At 41.8% G+C, this 20,048-nt stretch overlaps 1 protein-coding gene across 1 annotated transcript; it reads right to left on the reverse strand.

Annotated features, from left to right (window-relative positions):
• Nucleotides 1-230: 230 nt before the first annotated feature.
• rnmt (RNA (guanine-7-) methyltransferase) lies at nt 231-8,894 on the reverse strand. The gene is made up of 11 exons (XM_083779764.1): nt 8,873-8,894; nt 7,374-7,467; nt 7,062-7,191; nt 6,142-6,273; nt 4,946-5,061; nt 4,610-4,791; nt 3,664-3,828; nt 3,386-3,503; nt 2,374-2,472; nt 1,701-1,734; nt 231-705 (listed from the first exon to the last, which is right to left on the reverse strand). Exons 2-11 carry the CDS (start codon nt 7,461-7,463, stop codon nt 668-670), a joined length of 1,104 nt encoding a protein of 367 aa, XP_083635890.1. The 5' UTR covers nt 7,464-7,467; nt 8,873-8,894; the 3' UTR covers nt 231-667.
• Between the last annotated feature and the right edge of the window lie 11,154 nt (nt 8,895-20,048).

Here is a 20,048-nt window from a genome sequence, read left to right on the forward strand (position 1 = left end):
GCGGAGATAGTAATCATTTTAAACATGTACAAAATCAGAACTCCCAACTCTGTACTCACTGTGAAGCAAACCAATAAGATTGTCAATAAAATGTTTCAAAAAGTTTCCAGAAAAAAGATAGCCGATCTACAAGCTCACAATCAATCACTTCTGTAATTCCAATCCTAGCTTGTAGATGGACTATTTTCAGCACAAGACCATAAATTATTCATGACGATATCACCCAGCAATCAGTGTGGAAAAACCATTTATGTCTAAAACGTACTTTTCAGAAAATGAAACAAGGTACAAGTGTGGATCTAATGTAGTCTTTTTGATCATTTGCATTACCGGTAGTTAAATATTTACAAAACCCACACTAAGCACTTTTGATCCTACTTTCAATTGTTTTTTTGTTTTTTTTAATACAGGTCACTCACAACATGTCACATGGAAAAAGGGAAGAAAAACAAATCCTGTGTTTAGCTGGTTTTACATTTTCTAATGAAACAGTACAGAAATATTCAAATAAAAACTCAATGTTTCCTTGTACAAAACGTGTCTCAACTCATTCAGTGCCTGTCATTCACACTATCAGTAAATCTGGATTGTGCCATTCACTCTGTGTGTGTCAGTCTATCGGGATTGTGCCATTCACTCTGCATGTATCAGTTTATCTGACTGGCAGTCAGGAGACCTTCTGGAAGGCAAACACCAGGTATATACCTACAGACAGAGAGAGAGAGAGAGCGCAAATTATGTGTCGGTAAACAACATAAAACTAGTTTTATATTCAAAGATAATAGTGAGTACCACAGACGAAAAACTGTCTAAGTCCAAATTTCATTCTGACCCCTCCACGAAAAGGCCTCGTTGTCCTGAACCCTTATCTATCATTTATACATTATGGATCAATAGTGTGGACTTAAGACTGTTTTTCGTCTTTGGCATTCAATTATGTACAACATAAACAAACTTCAATATGATTACATAATAATAATAAGTTTCTTATTTCTAAAGGTAATCTCATAGCTGAGCTCAAGTCTCGGTCTCAACAGAGACCTGGTCAGACAGCAATGATAAGTTACAGACCAAAAGAAAAAACAACTCATTAAATGTACATGTATGCCAACACAACATATTCATTTTCAATGGGAATTTAATGTTTGTGTAAGATGAAAATCTACACTATAGCTGAATATAGGAGGGGCTAGCACCGCTCAAAAAAATGGAAAGGGAGTCAAGTAGGGAGTGTCAGAGGCACTTTGCTGGTGCTTTGTGCCTCACTACTCATCAGCCATTATAAAATACTCGGTAAACTGCGACCTCTAGTGTCAAATTACTTTATGACACCATTATATGTAAGACAAGGATTAACACCACAGATAGAAACAACAGTACTAGGGCTGCACTAAGCTGCAATAAGAAAAACATAAGAGTAACTAAAATGAATGAGGATGAATCTAGATCTTAATCTTTTTTTGGTTTAATTGTGCAGCACTACTACTAGCGTGCAGCTCAGAGGAGCAAATCGAGATGTTATAGTTGACCAAAACCTTATTATTCCTTTGTTTATATGAAAATGAATGAATGGGTCTGTGGTCCGTTAGCTATTACCTGTGAGTCAGAATATAATTACCAATAGTAATAATCAAACATCAATCAAGCATTACATGACTAATGGGCAACACCAATACAACAGAGTAAAACATTCAACTCACTTGTTGCCTCCCACTCGGACTTGCTCAACGTTCCCTGCAGAAAAGAAAAAAAACAATCAGAATTTTAGGAGAAATGAAAATGTATCAATTTAATTTTCATTTCACTTTTCTTTTCCCCCCAACCGAGACAGTGAGTAGCCTTGGACACGCTAATATATATCTAGTCACTTTGGATCGTCGACAAGAAGTTGAAGGAATGAAATTAAGTCTGATAATGATGGGCCGTGCATGTTCACAATTCACATCATGTATATTTTACAGTTATTTAACATAATGGATGAAATAGACAATTTTACATGATTGAGGTACCCGGATGTCTTAAATGCCCACCTGTGCTTTATCCATCATAGTTATGCAAAATGTTAATGTTATTGCAGTATGGTAACATAACTAATATGTATATACTACACTATAGTGTAAGTTGTAACAATGGAGACGTTTATCAGCCCGCGGCAGTGGCTCAGGGGTAGAACCGCAAGGTTCCCCCAGAGTTAGTGTCGAAGTGTCCTTGAGCAAGACACTGAACCTCTAATTGCTCCCGTTGTGCAGGTTGGTGCCTTGCATGGTTTCATCCGGCATCGGTGTGTGAATGTGTGAATGTAATGCACAATCTCTGTAAAGCGCCTTCGGAAAAAGGCGCTGTGTGTGTGTGTATGTGTGTGTGTGCGCATACCAGAGGCAGTGACGCTCCAGAGTCCTTGTGTTTGGCAGCGTGGTCGTATTCCCCTGGTGCCTCTGTGGCTGGAGTGCTGCTGCCTTCACAAGGATAGGACTAGACAGACACAGACAGACACACAGAGACAGACATACACACAGAGACAGACAGACACACAGAGACAGACACACACAGAGACAGACACACACAGAGACAGACACACAGAGACAGACAGACACACAGAGACAGACATACACACAGACAGACAATGGGGTCCCAGGGGACCCCCAGCAAAAGTAGTTAATACAGCATCACAATCATTTTAACCACTTTTATCCATATGTTGGCTCTTCAAAAACAGCAGATCTACAAGCTCACACTAGCACGTCACAGGCCCCATCAATGTCACCTAAAATCACCTCTGATGATCTTGTAGAGCAGTGGTTCTCCACCTTTTCAGGCCACGACCGCCTACAATAATCATATTTTACCCCCCACCCTGACAAGCACTTGGAATGTAGGAGTGGTGGCATGACATTTAGGTACTGTCGGGACATCTTTGCGCTGCGTAAAATATGCCTTCTACATCTCCAACTATGTTCAGCTCCTCACCTCGCCACATTATTTGCTTAATTTCCTTTATTTACTGCGGATTGCATTCACACCTGCACCGAATCGTAATCAAGTGCGATTGGAAGCGAAGCGAAACCCCCGTTTTTGCTCGGAGTATAATGCGGTTCTTTGATACGCATTACGATTCGAATGAGCCTTCACACCTGCCAAACAAAGTGCACTTTCTGAAAATGCGCAGCAGGATTCGTTTTAATCGCAGCAAAGCTCTCTGGTATGAATGTGACCTTAGTTAGACTCAGTTCCACAGCTAAATTTTGAGGATTGGCCAGTAGTCACTTGAGTGAAAGTGTAGCGTGTGTGGACTGTAAATTGTTGCAAAACTTGCAATACTTGGTTACTCTGCATGTGGTTGCTATGGCTACTGTGCGAGTGGTTGCTGGGTGGTTGTCGTGGTTACCTCCAGGCCCATCATCCTCGTCAGCAGGTTTCGGTTCTGTTGGTTCTTGATTTTGTCCTCAAAGAACTCAGAGAATCTGTATTTAAACAGCAGCTTCATCCCATAGCGTTTAGCAATCCTGGAATATACACCACACATTGATTGATTGATTGATTGGACACGCGCACACACACACACACACCCCTTGTCAAACAGTGTCTTCTTCAGACTACATTTAGTGTTAAGATAAATACGACAGACAGACAGACAGACAGACAGACAGACAGACAGACACTTACTCTACAAGCAGAGGAAAGTAAACCAGGAACTCGGGAACATCGACCACGCCCTCCAGGTTGAAGTTATACTGACATCCAAACAGAGGATACTGGCCCTTTTGGTCGAAACGAACACTGTACACCTCGTTACCAAACGACAAGCCATCAGACAGCTCCAACCGCTTCCTGAGAGAGAGAGAGAGAGAGACAGAGACAGAGAGAGAAAGACAAACAGAAAGAAGGGGAGAGGGAAAGGGATGAGAGAAAGAGGACAGAGGGAAACAAATGGTTTACTTGATTGTGAAGTGAGGGGCGCTAATATATGAAAGTCTAACTCATGTTCATTAGGTGATGTAAAACGAACGATTCAAACACAAACCTTAAACGCCATTAACAATAAAGAGACAATATGACGTAAATGACACATTATGACGTGAATCTTCCCTTCGTTGTCAATGCTTTTACAAAACAAACATTGAACTAAAGACAAACATTAAACCTGTGTATAGGAGGGGCTAGCACCCCTCAAAATCACACACACACACACACACACACACACACACACACACACACACACACACACACACACACACACACACACACACACACACACACACACACACACACACACACACACACAGTAGGAATTCACGTAGGATTTCTTTTGTATATCTGTATACAAAGGCAAGTGCTCAACATGAGGAATTGTAAGACATTTGAAGTCATTTCCAAATAGTTGTATAAAAATAGACATATTATTGATATGATATTTTTGGCTAGATATGGACTAGTATTAAAATATCAGAAGTTGTTGATCCGTTACAATTTAGGCATTTAGCAGACGCTCTTAATCTTGAGAGATTTACAGTTATCAAGAACCTTTAATTCAACGGGTGAAACCAGACTCACACGGACGGGGGACCAAATTATGATTAATGTTGTCGTCATTATTATTATTATAACTTACACCAGTTCGAAGGCGTCGGTCGTGGTTCCGATGAAGAAGCCTCCGGGCTTCAGGGACTCACAGGCGTTCTTCAGCAGCGTGTCTGCCTGCTGATACGACTCAAACGAGTAGTGACACACAAACTGACAACTGCACACATCGAACAGCAGCTTCTTCTCTTTAAACCGGCCTGTCAACACCTCCTGGAGAGACAGAGAGAGACAAGACAGATACTTAATAATCCCGAAGGAAATCTGCTCCAGAAACAGCTCCAGTGCAATACATACATACAGAATAAAAAGAAGCATGATAAAGAATACATTACATCAGTAGAAATAGAATGCAGTAAAAAGATACCTTGGTGCAGTCAGCAGTGATGAAGTCAGCGACAAACATCCGGTCGCCACGGTAACATTTCTTCTGCATGTCCTCGTAACGACTCCGACATTGTTCTACAGACACCCCTGCGATGTCTAAAAATCATATAAAATAATACATAAATACACAATACATTGCTACAGTACTACACAGCTCCTCTCTTTGTAGAGAAAGGAAAATAGAAAAGGCCACAAGTCATATACAGTAGTCAAGTATCACATTATATTTTATGCAAAGAACTGAGATGGGGTTTGTTCAAGTCCTTTCATCCCCCTGTGGGAGCCTGCAACATTGGTTACATCGTCTATCAAAACACAAAACATATACAAAACATGTGATGAGGGGGCAGCGGTGGCCGAAAGGTTTGCGGAGCGGTCTTGATATCGGAAGGTCGCTAGTTCGTTAGGTCGCACGTTAAAATTACCACCACTGAAGTGCCCTTGAGCAAGGCATTGAACCCCTACCATGAGATGTTCTATGAGCAGGGCCTGGCTGTAAACAAGTTCTTACCTGGGTAAACATAGTAACTTTGCTTTGCTTTGCTTTATGATAAAAGATGGTATTGAGTCTATCGACTGCGTAACGGGTGCATTCTATTCTATCCCTAGTAATAGCTTAAGTACCCAGGTCTCATATTGTGGTCATACTCGCAAGTTGTAAATGGAAATGGAAATGGAAAATACTTTATTTAATCCCCGAGAGGAAATTGATTTGTTACAGCAGTAACAGGCAGCCAGCGTTACGCAGCGCCAAAGGATACTTCTCATAACAAACCTTGTACCTGTATCACTGTCATTTAAACCACTTTAACCATATGTTATACTTTGGCTATTCAGAAAGAGCAGATATACAAGCCATTGTGTCTCACTATGAGCTTGTAGATCTGCTATTTTTGAAAATTGTGAATATTTGTGTATAATATTTACAGTAAGTATTGGGTCCATGGCATGAAACAGTTTGAACACTACAGATATAGAAACATATATTTCTCAGGATTTTTTTTTTTTTTAATTGGTCTCAGGTCTTAAATGGGTTTAAGGGAAGATAACACAGCATGAAGGTTATTATATTGCCAGGAGGCAATTTTAGCCAATGGAGAAATAATTTACCAAACAACATATTTTCAAATGTAATGTATTATATTATACACTTAATATACACTGTACATATCTTACCTGCACAGACTAGATGTGCGATATTCCCTTTCTTCCATTTGAGCAAATCACCTCCTTTCCCACATCCCAGGTCCAGCACAGAGATGTCTACTCTGTCTGTACTGCTTTCCCTTACTTGGTCCAATATGTTACCTACAATGCAACAACAGTACAATAAGCAAATCACCTTTCCCACATCCAGACATACCAGTGTTACCTCTACTGAGAGAGAGATGAAGCAGGGACCCCCCCTATACATGTTGTATACAATTTCATGCAGATAAAATTCATTTTTCATAGATACCGGTAGTTTCATTGACTTGTTTAACAGCAGTATATGTTGGATTCATGCGTATTCTTACTTTCTTAACCAACCCTTAATAATTAAATAAACTCTGGATCTGTACTTGGTCTGCTCTCCCCCTAGCCTCGATAGCCAGGCTTTCATTTCGTCTGCGCGAAAGATGAAAGCCTGGAAAAAGCTGTGGGCTGAACAAGTCTAAAAGTGGGAGTCAACCCTTCCGGGTGGGCGTCGCTCTAAATGATGTGACGTAGCGCTGCACTAGGGGGGAGAGGAGGGGCCGGGGGTGACGGACAGATCGATGAGATCCAATCAGGGTGCGCGCATTTCTGAGGCGCGACCCGCCCCTCTAGACGAGAAATGTCTCGCTCTGGGTCAGGCTACTCTCCCCCTAATCAAACCTGTTTGCCAAAAATAGCAGATCTACAAGCTAACAACGCCCCGCACTGCAAGGCGTTCCCTAAAACCCCCTGGACAACGATCCACACGTCCCAGACGTCTTCTCCCTTCTTAGTAAAACACCCTGGACAACGATCCACACGTCCCAGACTTCTTCTCCCTTCCTAGTAAAACACCCTGGACAATAATGCTCCACACGTGCTAGACTCTTGTGTATGTTTGCAAAGTGTACTGTTCTCACCAATCAGGATGCTCTTGAGCCAGTTGTTGAAGTTTCTCATGTGAAAGATTCGACTGTGGCTTCGAACCGCCAACCCCGTCTCCTGTAGGCTGTTATAATGACTGGCGACTTTCTGACTGTGTCCTGTATACTGGCAGACGGAAAGACACACAGACAGACAAGTAAAGAAGTGAGAGAAAAGTACAGTGTGTGTGTGTGTGTGTGTGATTGAGAGAGAGAGTGAGTTAATCATATGGAACACAAAACTGCTGGGCAGCTGGGTAACCAAACATTACATTTTCTTTTCTGACTCCGATAGCAAAGAAAACGTACAGGTTTCATTGTAGGCGACTCCTCCTCATCTTCATTGGTCTTCCTCTTCACTCCTTTGTCTTCCTCTGCTGTGGTCGCTGGAGGTTCCATCACTCTGGGGGTCAGAGCGGAGGTCAAAGGTCATCAGAGCAGGGGTCACAAAGGTCATCACTAGGGTTCAGACCATTGTGGTGTGAAGAGGGTTTTTTTGTAAACCCCAATTACCTCTGAGAACATCTGTGCCTGCTATCGAGGTGAAGAAACTTAACTAACTGAATGTATGAAATATTCACATATTTTTAAGTTTTAGCAAAGTACAGCAGTGGATTTTTCAACCTTTTTCATATCAAGGTCCATCATTTATTTGGCATTTGAGCCACGGATTTAATTTAGCCTCTCGGACCAAAAAGTGTTAATATTTTGTTATCGTGGGGATAGTATTTGGTCCACAATTCCATGCTGTATTGATGTTGGTACCATAGAGGACAGATACGTTAACAGGCAAACGTTCATCAAAATCACATTCTTCTACATTCTCCAACTGTGTAGACTTTAAACAATAATTTAACTATTGAGAGCAAATGGACCCGTTAAGCGTCACTCTCAAGAGTTAAAGATCTATAAGGGTCCATTTGGTTACCAACTCTCCATCATTTAGCTGGGAACCCCTTCAGGGACCACTTGAGAATGGTTCCCAAAGTGGGTCCAGGGTCTCTCAGGGTTCCAAATAGCCCACATTTGTGACATTCGGCCCACATTTGTGACAAATTGATGAATCTGTAATGGTTAAAATTGAGTTTGAAGTTACAATGGGTTTGTATAGGAAGGGGGCGGGGTGGCTAAAAAATTAAATTAATATACTGACTCAAGCAACTTAAAAACTGACTGTCTACACAAGACTGAGTAGACAATGAAATGACCCAAAGTCTTGACATTATGTGAAATATCCAAAAGTCCAATATAATACCGTACATGTCAGACATTTGTTAACTGTTAAGCATTGCTGTTTTTAAAATATATTATACTTTATTTGAAAACTTAAATGAAACATTCGGTATAATAAGTACTTCGAGTACGTAAGAGCTTTTCTGGTTTTTATCCTCTTAGCAGTTTTTGTATTGACCTTAGCTCTGGTCCATTAGCTGAACAAGGCATTAGAGCTATGGATCAGAGTTATATTGACCGTAGCACCGGTCCATTAGCTGAACAAGGCATTAGAGCTATGGACCAGAGCTATAGCCATCTGTTAATTAATAACATTTTCAATCAATCAATTTCTCTAGAGTCTGAATGCATGATTTTCTCATTCAATGGAGTTCAGTTGAGCTAACAGTCGAGGCTAACGTGCTAGCTGACGTAACGCAGCTGATTCATTCCAGTTGCTTTGTTGTCCTGTATGAGCTGTTCAACAGAGCTGTTCAAAGAGTTAAGGTCTTCTGTGGCCTTCGCGCGACATTCAATTATTCCCACACGCATTAATGAAGTCGTTGTAAATCAATAAACAGAACGTGAACACTCACATGTACGCGCGGCTTCGTGTTGTTCTGGAAGGAACAACATCCGGGTCAACCTTCTTTGGCGTTAAGGGGCAGCGCAGCCTGCCTGCCGTCCTTACTGTGGCCATTACTGCCACCTGGTGGCTTCACATAATAAAGTCCTACACCTCACCACCAAACTATGAATAGGCCGTAGTCATTAACCAAGTACATTTAATTGAGTACTGTACTGACTCAGTCAGTACAGTACTCAATTAAATGTACTGTATGTAATGTGTGTAAAATAAGTACAAACAGTCACAGTCAGTCTGACTGTGACTGTTTGTACTTATTTTTGTTTGGCTTCCTTCAGAAAATGCAGCAGGATAGATAGCCTATTTAATAACAAGAAAAATGTGATAAAATCAAGAGTGCAAAGAGCAAACAAAGAATAAAAGTATAAATTTGTGTGCATATACTCTTGGTATATTGTATGTAGCCTACTTAGGTTAAAAAAAACACACCCATGTGAAGTGAGGGGCACTATATATACATATTTTATGACGTAATTATCAGACAAAACAAACATAGACAAAACAAACTGCATAAACTCTGCATGTCAATGGTGTTTTTAATGTTTGTATAAGGAAAAACAAACATTAACGGGATGCCCTCAAAATCTTTTGGGAATACTTGTGACTTTTACTCCAATACATTTCAAAGACAAATATTGTACTTTTGACTCCAGCACCCTACTACATTTTCTAAGAAGGAAAACAAAATGCATTATGAATTGATTGATTGATTGATTGAAATCTTTATTAACAGTTTGTAGAATTTACAGTACATTTTAAGCACAAACTCAATACAAAGACTGTCAACTGTGAGTGGACGACCCAATTAAGCATTACACTTGTTTACAACAGGGTCCACATTGTTCAATTCATCAAAACATTTAAGGACATACAAACATTTAGAGACATACAAATAGACATTTCTCTGTAGGTAAAGAACAGAACAGGAATTCATCATATGGGAAGCAAAAAAGGGAAAAGATACAATATACAGTGAGGGAAAACGTATCTACTTGCAACGTGTTGTGAGCTTGTGGATCTGCTATTCTCAGCAGTAGGCTATTATTTATATGTTATTTTTAGTACAGCAGTGCATACATAAAGAAAATGCATTTAGTATTTTTAAAAGCAAGTACAAATTTGACAGAGCAATTGTGTCTTGTAGTGCATTGGTTCTCACCCAGTGGTTCAGGGACCACTACCAGCAGTGATCCCTGAGCGTCCCATAGGACCCCCAGGAGGACCTTTATATTTTAACTCTTGTTGCTCCAGAGCAACATGACTTCCTCCTGGGGGATCCCGAGACGTTCCAAGGCCAGTGAGTCGATGTGTTTCCTCCAACTGCGCCATGGTCTGCCCCGGGGGTCTCATCCCAGTGGGCCGTGTGTCGAGGACCTGCCCGAGAGGCATCCTAACCAGATGCCCGAACCACCAAAGCTGGCTCCTTTCCAGGAATTGTTATTTTTGATTAACGTTTTCCTGATATCCCCCCCATTACATTCACCCATTCACCCACACACACACACACACACACACACACACACACACACACACACACACACACACACACACACACACACACACACACACACACACACACACACACACACACACACACACACACACACATTTATATAATGGCGTAGGAAACCATGCAAGGCACCAACCTGCACATCGAGAACAATTTGGGGTTCAGTGTCTTGCTCAAGGACACATTGACACTAACTCTGAGCATCGAACTATAGCGGCCACTCTACACCTGAGCCACTGCCGCCCCATGTGAGTGTGTGCGTAAGAGTACACTATTTTCCTCTGAGATGTAGTGGAGTAGAAGTACTCCAGTATAGTACAAATACCAAAAAACTGTACTTGAGTACAGTAGCCTACTTATAAGTAAATGTACTTAATTACTTTCTGCCACTGTAAATGTCATTGTGTGTTTGTTTATATGGCTGCCATGTTGTTGTATACGGTCATACACTGTTTCCACACCGCAAGCGCAAAACGTCCGACAGCCGCGGACAGAATTAAGAAGCTGTGCGGCGTGTGCGCAGCTGGTTTTTAGACAGCTGGTAGGATGGAAATTAAGCTCCACATCCGCGGACGATTGACGCGGAGGAGAGCGCTTCCGGGAATCTGGCCGTCGCGCAAGTCGTCAGCGGAAGTGGAGCTTCTTTTCCATCCACCAGCCGTCTAAAAACCCGGAAAATGAAGCTGCGCGCAGCCGAAAACGTGCACGGCTCTTTAGATAGTGTGGCAGCACCTATACAGGGCACAAAACCAAGTGGCGCAGATCAGTGTTGTTTTCGTCGACTAAAACTAAGACGAAAAATGTTCGTCGACTACCTTTTTCCACTGACGAAAACTAAATGGAAACTTAATGAAAACTATCTATGATGACTAAAACTAAGACTAAATGTACTGACAATTTCGTCAACAAATACAATTATTTTATTATTTTCAGCAAGTGTAAAAAACAGTCATTACGACGGCATCAAGGCCCGCCAAAATACATTTTAGTCGACTAAATCACCTGTAGATTTAGTCGACTAAAGTCTTATGACATTTAGTCGACTAGAACTAGACTAACAATAAAACATTCCGGGTGACTAAAATGTGACTAAAACTAAATGAAAACTATTCAAAAGACAAAGAACTAAAACTAAAATTGAAATTTGATGCCAAAAACAACACTGGCGCAGATTGATATGCGCAGGTGGCGCTCTGAGCCTTTGATTAGCAGCGGTCCATTATCGACTTCAGCGGTCATTATCCAGTAAATAACGGACCGATGATTTCAGGGATTGGGCAATCCGAATCAAGCACCTCAAACGAGCCGTGTAAATAATGGGCTGGTCCGTTTCCAAGCCGCGCTAATGACAGAGTGTCTGGTTCTAGTGTCTCCATCAGCAGCAGAGGGATTTAGGCCTACACGACATTCCAGAACATTCCAGACGGGATATAAAACTGTGTATGAAACCGATCCACTGCGGTAACCCGAGGCTAACGCCTGCTGACAAACACACAACACACACAAGCACGCACACTCGCACGCACGCAGAACATTTTAGATGTGATGGTGCAAGATGACATGGTTCTGAATGTGCCTTCACCAGATTTACAAGTTATTCAATCACTCACTCACTCACTCACTCACTCACTCACTTTCACTCACTTTCACTCACTAACTTTCACTCACTCACTCACTCACTCTCTTCAAAGAGCTTTATTGGCATGAGAAAACATAATTACTGTATGTTTACATTGCCAAAGCAAAAAGTGGAACAATACAATCAAAACAAAATGTATGTGGGTCAGTGACGTGACACCACAAAAAAATATTTTTTGCATTTTTTTCTTTAGTTTTATTCAAGTTCCTATACTTTGAGAAACAAGTCGCACCATATGAGTTTTGCTATGTTTGGTTGAAAATTCTGAAGAAATTAGGAATTAAATGTTTTAATCTTGAGTACGTTCACAAAAAGCATAATGTCCTGCACAACATTCAGAAGGTTTTTGACAAATATATTTTTTATTTATACGTGTTTGACACTGAGGACAGCAAAGGACAGCATGTCACATCACCCAACCATGTACAAATTAAAGTCAGAATCTCCAATAAATCAATTTATATGTACCGAGATCACTCAATGCAGAGTGCAGGAATACACAAAATGATTAGTCTTTACTCTTACTCTTACTCTTTACAGGGCGGTTATGTTCCATTTGACATCCTCCTCCTACCTCGGGACTAGGTAGAATGATCCACACATCCCAAACCCTTCTCCCTTCTGGCCCCAAAACTATGGAATGCACCTCCCATAGCAATCAGAACTGCAGACTCACTCCCAATCTTCAGACTCCATCTTAGCCCATATAGCACTTGCCGTAGCACTTGCCCTATAGCCTCAATGACCTGCAGGTGTATGAATAGGCTCAATTTATGTAGCTTAAACAGCACTTTATGTAGACATAGCACTCTATAGTGTACCGGTATACGCATATAGTTTCATTATATAGATATTCCACAGTTTGTTTCCGCTTACATATGATTCATGATGACTATTTTTTGTATTTGATACCATGTTTCTTGTTCTTGCTTACTGTAAATCGCTCTGGATTAAGAGCGTCTTGTACTTTCTTTGTCATTGTTTTCTTTTGGCATTAGTCATGTTTTCAAAATCCCTGTGGGTGATTGTAATCTGTGGGAAGTAGCCTATGTGTCTCTGTCTTGGTACAGTGGACAGATGGTTAGGAAATGTAGTTCAGTTTCACTCACTCACTCACTCACTCACTCACTCACTCACTCACTCACTCACTCACTCACTCACTCACTCACTCACTCACTCACTCACTCACTCACTCACTCGTGTGCACATCTCTTGCCTGTATTTAGGCCACAAGGTGCTGGATGTCAATTAAGGCATCAAGGCAAACATCAAAGAGGAGGAAGACACATCCGCACACTTAATAATAATAATAATAATAATGGATTTTATTTATAACGCACTTTACATTCGCAAGACTCTCAAAGTGCTACAGCAGTGAATAAAAGCAAAAGAAACAACACACCATTAAAAACATCTAAAAGAACAGGAACATTTAAAACACAAGGCTATAAAAATGCTTTGGTAAAAAGGAAAGTTTTTTGAGTCCTCTCTTAAAAGCGTCTACCGACTGTGGGGCTCTCAGGTGGGCGGGGAGAGCGTTCCACAGTTCGGGGGCGACCGAGCAGAAAGCCCGGTCACCCATGGTGCGTAGGTTGGTCTTTGTGGGTTTGAGGAGGTTGGTGTTTGAGGAGCGGAGGGAGCGGGATGTTTCTAGAGCTCCATAGGCTTCATTAAAGGCAAAAATGCAACCCCACACGGTACAGTTGCACTGCTCACTTCACACAGGTGTGATTGTTCTTTTAAATAGCAGCTATCGGGTATTTTCATGTGGCCGGAATGTACTGTATTATAGGGCTGAAGTGGTTAATGTATGTTTTGTAGTAATAATCAAAATCTACAATTAGGCCTAACTAGTAACTACAGTTTACAAATAGATGTACAGTAGTTGATCAATACAATAATATTTGGATTTGAGATGTAGTGGGGTAGAAGTAAAAGTATTGGAAATTAGTATAGGCTACATAAGTAAAGTAAAAAAACCTCAAAAGTACAGTTCTTAAGTAAATGTACTGAAAACATCCATCATTTACATCAATGATGCTGAATGACCTTTCATTTGGATGAACACACATATTTAAGAGAAGTTTGCAATATTTAATTAGCAATTGCAAATATGAAAAGGTTCTGAATAACACACTTTATTGAAGTGGTTTTATATTGTTCAAATAGGCTATAACCGTTAAAGGATAATTCCATGCTAGAAGGCTTTCTTAACTTTATTTGTAGTTGTTATGTCCAGGTGTTATTCTGTGCAAAAGTGCATTATTGGCTATTTCCCCCAATATAAACCCTCAATGGGGGTTATGGGTTTTTGTGCTAATTCGCTTATTTCCATCGCAATAATTAGTAAAGTGTGCCGCTTGGGATACTATTTACATTATGAAGAGAGGATATATGAAACGTATTCCTTTGGTTGTTTCTTTGTTTGCTTGCTGGTTTATGATTTAAATGAAGCCATGTCTTTATTATAGCCTTTTGTCATATAGATGCTTTCTCATAATTGAAGACATCCTGAAATAAGGGTAGATTTCCCGGTCTTTCTGAGTGAAACATGTCTCATCTTACCCCGTTCTGCCCATTATAGCAGCGAGGTTTCCCATGTGAATTATACAAATGCAGCTTTTACAATGAGCTGGCATCTTTACGGGAAGTTCCTGACATTCATCTAACCCAGTGGAGCTGGGGGCTCCTTCTTACGTTGGACAAAAGCTGCAAAGGCTGACACACAAGTACACATGGGCACTGCGGCACGCACACGCACACCACACACGCACATGCGCACACACGCACGCACACACACACACACACACACACACACACACACACACACACACACACACACACACACACACACACACACACACACACACACACACACACACACACACACACACACACACACACACACACACACACACACACACACACACACACACACACACACACACACACACACACGGCAGACCAGTGTTGATTTTGTGTGTTGAACTATGAGGACATTTTTTGGTCGAATAACTTTTTTCAGTGACGAAAACTAAATAAAAACTAAGCTATGACGAAGGAAAGTATTGACAATTTCATCAACAAATAAAAACGACATAGACTAAAATGAGGATGAAGTCGTTGGTTTGGTTCAGCTCTGCAAATAGCAGATCTACAAGGTCACAACGGTCTGTGGTGCGCTGTGAGCTTGTAGATCTGCTATTTTCAGCATGCAACCAGCCAACCAAGTGTAAAATCACACATTTCGATGCCATCAAGACCGCCAAAATACACTTTTGTCGACAAAATCAACCTAGTCGATTAATATCTTGTGAAATCTAGTCGACTAAAACTACGGTAGACTAACTCTAAAACATTTTAGATGACTAATATGACATGCATTTTCAGTCAAAATCAACACTGCCCTGGCGTTGTGCCAAGTGGCGGCTCACACTGTGAGCCTCACAGGACACTATAGCTAATGCTGTCGTCGTCAAGGTGGCATTCAACTCCTAATATGCTTATATTTACCCTTCTCTTCCACGGTCAGGAACAAAATGTTTTAACATCAATATGATTTTAGTTTTTACTCAATCAACTGTCAGCAAACTATTTGAAAGTGTATTAGAACCTTATGCTTTAGGTGGGGTGAGGGGAGTGAGAGGAGTGGAGATGAGAGGAGAGAGAAGGTGAGAGGAGTGGACATGCGGGAGGAGAGGAGACATGGGATGAGGGGAGACATGGGATGAGGGAAGTAGAGTGGAGTGGAGGTGTGAGGAGAGAGGAGAGGAGAGGAGAGGAGAGGAGAGGAGAGGAGAGGAGAGGAGAGGAGAGGAGAGGAGAGGAGAGGAGAGGAGAGGAGAGGAGAGGAGAGGAGAGGAGAGGAGAGGAGAGGAGAGGAGAGGAGGAGGGAGAGTGGAGGAGAGAGGAGAGGAGAGGTCCTCTCCTTTCATTGTCTCCACCAGCCGAAGGCATGGGGAGAGTATGTTTTGCACTCCGTCCGTCCGTCCGTGTGTCCGTGTGTCCGTGTGTCCGTGTGTCCGTCCGTCCGTCCGTGACCAGCTAATCTCAGCCACCGTTAACCCGGTCAATGCCAAATTTTGCACACACACTCCCTGGATGCCAACCATGAACCTCTGCCCCAAACTTTCCAGAACGGCCTGTTATAGCGCCACCAGGAGGCCGCTTTGTGCAAAACAGGTTTTTGCACAGCACACCTACAGATTTTGTCCAAACATCACGCAAATTGGTACACAGTCTCTCTAGAGCCATTCAACCAAACCGGTCTTTCATATTTCTCACACTCCATCCTGATTGGTTAAGATTGGCTTCCAAAGTTCACAGGAGTGCTCAGTTTCAAACAAAATGCTGCAAATCATGAACACATCGCGTGATTTCCGTGAAATTGTGCACCCACATTCCCACTAGGCCGAGGACAAAATGCCACATGAACAATTTCAACTCAGCCTCAAGGTGGCGCTATAACTGGCCGAAAAGTGTTTTTACCTCTAACTGCACGGATCTGTGGATAACCTGGTGGAGACCTGTGCCCAGAAGGGCACTTTTTCTAGTTTCAAATTTGTTCCAGAAAACTGAGATAAATACACCTGCTAAGAGTTTGCCTGTAGACAGACCGACAGACAGACAGACAGACAGACAGACAGACAGACAGACAGACAGACAGACAGACAGACAGACAGACAGACAGACAGACAGACAGACAGACAGACAGACAGACAGACAGACAGACAGACAGACAGACAGATAGAGTGACAGTCAGAGAGATAGGATCAGTGGGGATTTGCAGCCCTCTATAAACATGTAAATCTGACCTTACCATCTTTCAAAGCTCCTGTGTGTGACAGAGCCTCTCTGTCAGACGGAGCCTAATGAAGAGAGAGCTGCCTTTTAGCCGCGCACAGAGAGGGCCTTTCACACACCGAAAACTAACTCCTGCTCCATTATAAACTACTCCCGCCCGCTCTCTCTCTCACTCTCACTCTCTCTGTGTGTGTGTGTGTGTGTGTGTGTGTGTGTGTGTGCGTGTGCGTGTGTGTGTGTGTGCGTGTGTGTACGTGAGCTCGCACGCACGCACGCACAAACACACCGCTGTTACATAAACATTGGTCTAGTAGTTGTTGTACTCGGTTGATTGGTTTGATGCTTCAGCACTTCAATCACCGTTTGTACCGAATGTTTATTATTGTCACAGCTCTTCATTATTACTTAGAAAAAAAACCGTTACCGTCCTGTTTGTCGTTAATTGCAACCGACGACGGTTTGAATTCAGGGCAAGCATATAGTTCTCGAGCCCCGAGAGGTGCGTTGGAGAGAGGCGAGTGCCCGGCCCCGGCCCTATCGCGTGCCCTCAACTATAGTGAATGTCTGTGGCCAGCCAAGGGCCTGCGCCTAGAGGTGTTGAGCGGTGCTGTCGACTGATCCAAGCGGAATGCTGGCAGGGTTGGAATCAATCAGCAATTTTTGCGTGTACTGAAATTCGCACATGGTGCTTCTCTCACAAAACTAGAATTGGATTGTCTAGTTTTTATTTGTTGATGAAATTGTCAGTATATTTATTCTTAGTTTTAGTCATAAAAGTATATAAGTTTTGATTTAGTTTCCATTTAGTTTTTGTTATAGTGGAAAAACGTAGTCGACGAACATTCTTTCCGTCTTAGTTTTAGTCGAGGAAATCAACAGTCCCACACAGTGAGAGAGTTGTCTGAAGGATGTACATAAACACCTGTGCTCATTTTCACAACTATAACGAGCCAGCCAATCAGTGTGGAATGTGCAGGTGTGAGTTTCAGTTCATTCAAGGTGGCTGAAACTCAACCGCAGGTGCAGCATCATCAGTGTGGCAGCCTGCCACTGTCCCATGCAATTACTGCATGATAAACAATCTGTATTTATAGAACTATTCTACTACTCACATGTTTTACTTAAGTAAAGGTATATCAATACCCTATTATAGAAAAATCACACCCTTGTGAAAGGAGGTGCGCTCTTGTCAATGTCAATGGTGTTTAATGTTTTGATGTTTAATTTAAGTCATATTTAGCGGAATTCTGACGTAATTTCTCCGTTCATTGTCAATGGCAAATCTTGAGACGTGTGAGGACAAAAGCTGTTCATAGAAGGGGCTAGCGCCCCTCACAAATAGTCTGTTACATATACCGTACATGTAAAGTTATAGGCATTCAAATTTGACTTAAAGACTAGAGTGGTGCCCGTTGAGCACTGGCCTACTTGGAACGATGCAAGTTGGAAATTCCCCCCACCCAGATATTATGTCTGTGACCCTTTTATGCCCATATATGGAGTTCTTTGTCTGGCATGCCCAAATATGGAGTCTATGCAGAATAATGTCAGGCCAGCTCCATATGGACCCCGGGCAGGGGCCCTGTCCAGAGCCTGGGCAGAGGCCTTTTTGGGGCGGTTCTGGACAACCGTGGGTCCGACCGACTCGACACCGGGCACTACACTCCTGCCTGCGTGTGTCGAATTTGAACATTTGAACGTGGATTACAACACACACACAGACATTAGTACACGCACACACACACACACACACACACACACACACACAGAGTTTTGTATTTTCTTGCAGTGAAGAAGTGGTCCGCACACAGGCTTTGCTCCAACAGTGGAGCAAAGCCTGTGTGCGGACCTCTACCTTTGTCCAGCACCAGCCAAGAACTGGATGTGCGCAAGCCACCTGCTTTTTAAACTTTTGTATTTTCTTGGCCTACTTCCGGAGGAAGGCCAACCGAGCTCGATCAGAGTTTTTCAAATTGGCCTCATGGTGGCACTATAACCGCTTATAGTGCTTCATATTATTTGAAGCTAAAATGAAATAAAAAATATTGAATCAAGCAACTTAACATAAGTTTACATAATGCCTTTAATACACAGAAGCACCCGGGAGGAAGTGGCCATATTTAAGGGGAGGGGCCAAACTGAGTTCCTGTTTGAACACCAAAAAAAGAGGTGGTGTCCCCAGAGGCAAAAACAAAGGGAAAACATTTAACCACATTGGTTAAAATCCGTCCAAAGTCGTCAGCCGTTTGGCGTCTTGGAATTGAGAATGCATTGTTTTTATTTAGATGGATGGATGGATGGATGGATGGATGGATGGATGGATAGATGGATAGATGGATAGATAGAGGGCATCACAAAAGCTATACAAGATGTCGGATGTTCTCCCATATAGGCTTGTAACACCTTGATTACAAAATACTGTGTATGCTATATCTTCAATGCAACATTAAAGGTGCTATTTGACATTAAATGGTACACATAGTTCATTATATTTAATAATAGATCATAAGAATATATACAGTAACGTGTATTTCTGTTTGGAAATACAACAGTACAACAGTATATGAGAATACAACAGCAAGTGGTTTTGGAACCAAATTGGCTGTGAGCTCTACTTGAAATGTTACTCATACGAGTCGCACGCACGCACGCACACACACACACACACACACGCACACCCACGCACCCACCCACACACACAGCCAGTGGTTTCCATTGGGTGCAGTATCTGTGCGATAAACAGAGTTCGAGTTACAGGATGGACAGGATGAATAAAGCTACTGTGTTTATACGCAAAGTACACACCAGGAATACACACTGACAGTCACTATTACCGTTTACAGCAAAGTGCAAGAATCCATTAATTATAATAAAACAAATGTTTTAGAAGTATTTTTGGGTCTCGAGAGAGAAAAGAGTTTGCTAACCAGTGACCACTGCACTAACATATAGTATTATGCTATTTTAGACAGATTTGATGTCATGCAGTTTCGTGCATGACATCCCGTCACTGAGGTTGATGGTGTGGGATGATTCTGGGACCGTCTTCATTTCATAAAAAAATATTATTCTCGTTTAATTTCAATTTAGAGATTCACTGAAATATGGCAATAACAGATTTGACAAACAATTCGATCAACTTATCATCAACATTATTGTATATATATATATATA

Source organism: Protomyctophum parallelum (genome assembly GCF_964188405.1).
Source record: "Protomyctophum parallelum genome assembly, chromosome: 1".
Taxonomy (NCBI): Eukaryota; Metazoa; Chordata; class Actinopteri; order Myctophiformes; family Myctophidae; genus Protomyctophum; species Protomyctophum parallelum.